The following is a 4,595-nucleotide window of genomic DNA, read 5'->3' as shown; positions in this document are numbered from 1 at the left end:
GTGCGGATTGTCCATGGATGGTATCCGGAGGGGGGACCCTGATACCGCAGAGGATCGGATCCAACCGGAAAAGAGACGCAACCCATGGCGCCGACCACGCAGCGCAGCAGCGAGCTCTAGCAGTGACTCTATGGCGACAACGTGTTTGTAGAGTCGATTTCGCTACGAGTCCAAGACGTAGTGGGGCGCGCGATTGATGTCCTCGTGGTGGGTCCGCCGCCGCTCGCGCTCGGCCCGCGCGTGGCTGCGGCGCGCCCTATGCGCTTCGGCCGAGTCGCGTCTTGAGGCGGCGCGGTGCACAAGTGCGCCTTCTAGTGGCGGAATTGCCTCGGGTTGGCGGCTCGTCAGCGTGCTCTGGCGCGGGGACTTGGTGGCGTTTCTTTGGTGCGCAGCGGCCAGCAATGTCGAGCTGGGGCGTTGCTGCACTCGTACTGATCGCACCCAGTGCTGTCGACGGACGCTCGATGGTCGCTGACGCGCCGACCGTCCCTTGCGTGCCCGGGCTGTTGGCGGCGCGCGACTGAGGGTCGACGTACAAACTGGTCGTTCGTGTCGCGCGCACGGTTTGGCGGCGACGACGCGGGTCGGGACGGTCTATGCGCTGGCGCATTTGTGGTATTGGTGCCACCGGGCGGTGTAGGCGCACGCAAGCTGTTGCTGCTGAGCGACGACCGTCCCGTTCGTTGCGCCACTTGGATGGCACCCAACGTTGTTTTACGGCGGTGGGCCGCTGCGTGCTTGGAGGTTAAGAGACGGCTTTGGCCCTCGATCTTGGCTGCCGCGCCGTTGGCGGGTGCGCGCAATGCGTCCATTGCATCCAAATACGAGTGCACAGAGGCCGTCGACACGCGCTTGACGGCGAGGGCCACATCGCGGAAGCGGACGTCTACGCAACGTCGCCGGGTTAGCGTCGTTGATGCCGCCATGGGAGCGCACGGCGGAGTTTGCGGAGGTGAATTCGACCGTGCTCGACGTGCGAGACGCCGTCCAGTATCGCGTACAAGAGGCGGACGTACTAAGACAGCATGTGAGTCCCCAGTGATAGACAACTTTTCCATCATGTAGTTTTTTACATCATTGGCATCGAGCGAGTCGCACCAGACATCTATGCAACTGGAATGACAAAGACATGAGAACCAAAGCGTACCGATGAGTTCAAAGAGAGAGAGGTGGAAGAGCTCGTAGTCGAGCAGACTGCTGTCGTTGTTCGTGTCCCGCAACCAGTCGTCCTAGCAGTTAAGAGTCATCCGAATGAGACGAGGGTCTATAATCGACTTACTTGAATTTTGGCTTTCGAGTCTCGAATGTCAAACCGCTCGATCAAATACTTGTGGATGCGAAGGTAGAGGCGCTGGTAGCTCTCGATGTCCATGGTGTCTTTAGTTGGCGGCACGACCGCGGCCCAAAACTGACGTGTGAGCCGCAGCAGCGTCGGGTCGTAGCGAATGCCCAAGCGGCGCGCCACGTTCTCCTGTTCGTGTCAATGAGTATGTGCTGCCTCATTTCGCACAAAGTGTTACGCTCGTGTAGTAGGCCTCGTTGCCTTGGCGGTCGTACGGTTCTGCCGCGTCGCCTAGTTTGCTACCTCGCACATCGTTGTCTCTTTGTACACTTTCAGATATTGCACCGTACCCGTCGCGAACGAGGTGCTCGATGACGCGCCGCAGTGTGTTGGTGTGCCCCAGAAGACGTGGCACGGTCGGGACCGCGTCTTTGCGACCACTCGTGGTGAGCGAGGATGACGACGCCTGACGATGGACACTGGCCAAGGTTTGGCGAATGTCATAGTTGGACGGCGACCGAAGACTCTGAACGCCAGCCTTGGTACCAACGACCGTGTCGACAAGCGACGACGTCTCATCGAGGGTAGCAAAGACGTCTTCGAGCGATGTGAGCCGCTTGAGTGTTGGCCGGCGGCTCAGCATGGCCGTGACGTCGTTGGAAGAGATTCTGATCACTTCGTTATAAAAGGCAGGCGTTGCCAACGCACACAAATATAGACTGTTTGTGACAAGTTTTTAGGGACATTCTGGGGGTCCATGCGCCGCCTTTTTATCTATCCCTAGCCAAGCTACCGGAAAAAGCAATCCTTGACAAACTAGCTTCGCTGCCACAATGGTACATGGGGGGCAGTGCATTTGATCGTCAAGGTAGGGTGCTACAAACGACGTGTATGCACCAGGTAGATCCGGGTTCAAGTCCCGGTGAGATCCCTACTTTCTGATTTAACCGATCGCTTTCTTGCAAGCACGGGCAACATGACTCATCGCACGTTCTGACCCGTTGAAACGGTTTCCATCTTTTTGATGTGCAAATGACTCACAGCGACGTCTTCGCTTGTTTGTGGAGAAATCCAAATCATATTCGCACCCTTCGTCGATGGCAAGAACAACTAACTAATGGTCGAGCTCTCGCACCAAACGCTCGTCTTCGTGGGGTGGCGACGTGTGAAAATAGTCGTAGAGCGGCGCGTCATCGTGCGTCTTTTTGAGCTCGTGCAAGGCGCGGGCTTGGCTGCGCTTGATCCAGCGGTGCTCGATCGGGTACGTGGAGGGTGAAAACAAAATCGCTCCTTTGAGCGGCGACGACGTGCACTCGGCCAGCCGCTCGACGTTTGATTTTTCTTCGTACTGCCACGTGGCGACGCGGCGTGGTGCATCCGCACTCTTCGTCTCGACGCAGTGACCTTCGACGTCCATCTCGATGGTTTCGGGCAGTCGCGGCGACGAGAGTCCGAGGCGAACCGCTGGCCGTGTTCGCAGTGGCGAGTGCGGGCGCGGCAGCGGCGGATGGTCCACGTCAAACTCAAAGTTGATGGGTGGTATCGCGTGGCCATTGATGTCGACGTATACGATGCTGCTGTTGTAGCCCTGTGGAGGCGTCCATGGCGTACTGCGCTTGAGTGGGGACGATTTGGGACGCGGTCGGTCCGGCTTGGGGGGGCTTGGCACCATTTGCTGTCGGTCACCGCCAGCGTCAAGCGTCGCTTTGGATGGACTCGATGATGCTGTCGTCGGACAACTGCTTTTAGGTGGACTTCCTGGTCGCGATGGGCTGGTCTTTGGTCGACTCGTTGGTTTGGAAGGGCTACTTCTCGTTGGACTTGGTGTCTTGGACGAGCTGGACGCTGCTGTCTTTGTTGTCGTTGGTAGACGCGTCGATGTTTCATCGGACGACTCGGAGACTGGAGGTGACGGGACTTGCGCGTGAAGAGACGTCAAACTCGTTTGCGTTGCTGCATTGACGAGCCCTACAACAAGATGTAACGTATTGTCTTCTTGTCCAATGCAGATAGAAATCGCTACCGAGGCGGGTCGGTGATAACTGTGCTGTTATTTTCGCGGTTGTGGGTACGTGATGCAACGTCGGTGGCTTGGTGGGCGACTTGGACGGCCGTCGGGGGGCACTGGGGGGTGGGGTCTTTTCGGGCTTGATTTTCTTCAGAAACGGTGCCTCTTCAGCAATCGGTTTGATCGGTGACGTGGATTTAGCTCGCGCCGACGGTGCTGAGAGCGGCCGAGCTTTTGTATCGAGTGCACGAATGTCTAAACAAAACACTTCGTGCGTTCTCAAGTACGATGTGTGTACTCGGACCTCGAAGGGATTTGAGAAAGGCGCTGTCTTCCTTGTTCAGGCGCGTGATACCATCGAGAAGCGACGCCAAAAGATTGATGTACTATCACAAATGCATCATCACGACGACAACATCAAGCGACAAGGACAAGTTACATCTTGGACCTTGACCGAGTTGCACCAAATATCTACCAGTAGCCACATACATTGCCACGGGTCTCGGAATATGCGCGCTACCAATGGTTTCAAACAGTGCCGCGTGGAAGAGCTCGTAGCTCAAGCCTCGGCAATTGCCGTTCGTGTCGCGTCGCCAGTCGTCCTAGAATGGAAACAATTGGGCATGGAAAAAAAGTACACAAAAATCACCTCGAGGTTGATGGCACCGGCTTCGACGCGGTAGATCTTGGCAAGCACCTTGTGGATCCGGAGAAAAATTTGCTCGTAGCGGTGAAAGTCCATGGTCTCGACCATCGACGGCACCACGGTCGCCCAAAACAGCTTACTGAGCCGAATGAGCTCCGGGTGTCGGCGCAGCTGCAGACGCCGAGTGACGTTTTTCTAGACAAATGTGAGGATTCTGTGAGAAAACACGCCGCCATCCTACCCGCGTGTAGAACGCCAAGTTGCCTTGCTGCGTGTACAGCGCCTTGTTGTTGGTGACAATGGCCCTGTGCATCTTTCAACACAAGACCGGTGTATCGGATCATGTACCCTTGCGCGACCAGCTCCTGAAGCACTTGACGAAAGTTGCGGACGTGGTCCGTGAGCTTGGGGACGACGGAGGGCGTGATGACGGGTGTGGGTGCCGGCTCTGCCTTCTTGATGTCGGCGACGGTGCCGCTGGATGTTACTGCCGCAACGGGCTCCAAGTCGCTGACCGAGCCGCGGTGTTGGCGCTGGAGCATTTGACCGACGCTCACGTGCTGCTGTCGTTCGGCCAACACTTTTGGCGGGGACGAAGAGAGGCCCGTCGCATGGACAGTCACCTCGGCCGGGTCCGCGTCCTTGCCCAAGAGCGTCAT

At 57.4% G+C, this 4,595-nt stretch overlaps 2 protein-coding genes across 2 annotated transcripts; both read right to left on the bottom strand.

Annotated features, from left to right (window-relative positions):
• Positions 1–166: 166 nt before the first annotated feature.
• SPRG_17049 (hypothetical protein) lies at positions 167–1,925 on the bottom strand (the record flags this gene model as incomplete). The annotated part of the gene is made up of 8 exons (XM_012356362.1): positions 167–409; positions 442–886; positions 937–1,015; positions 1,074–1,105; positions 1,148–1,229; positions 1,280–1,471; positions 1,521–1,581; positions 1,633–1,925. Coding segments are annotated over 8 exons (1,427 nt in total), but the record flags the coding sequence as incomplete, so codon positions are not given.
• A 471-nt stretch (positions 1,926–2,396) lies between these two features.
• Positions 2,397–4,595, bottom strand: SPRG_17048 (hypothetical protein; the record flags this gene model as incomplete). Its single annotated transcript, XM_012356361.1, has 8 exons — positions 2,397–2,870; positions 3,355–3,545; positions 3,595–3,676; positions 3,730–3,761; positions 3,811–3,892; positions 3,940–4,131; positions 4,178–4,241; positions 4,285–4,595. The coding sequence occupies 8 exons, from the start codon at positions 4,593–4,595 to the stop codon at positions 2,397–2,399; spliced, it is 1,428 nt and encodes a 475-aa protein (XP_012211751.1).

This window comes from Saprolegnia parasitica (genome assembly GCF_000151545.1).
Source record: "Saprolegnia parasitica CBS 223.65 unplaced genomic scaffold supercont2.444, whole genome shotgun sequence".
In the NCBI taxonomy this organism is placed as follows: Eukaryota; Oomycota; class Saprolegniomycetes; order Saprolegniales; family Saprolegniaceae; genus Saprolegnia; species Saprolegnia parasitica.
Note: the sequence above shows the minus strand (reverse complement) of the source record. Positions and strands in the feature narration are given on the sequence as shown.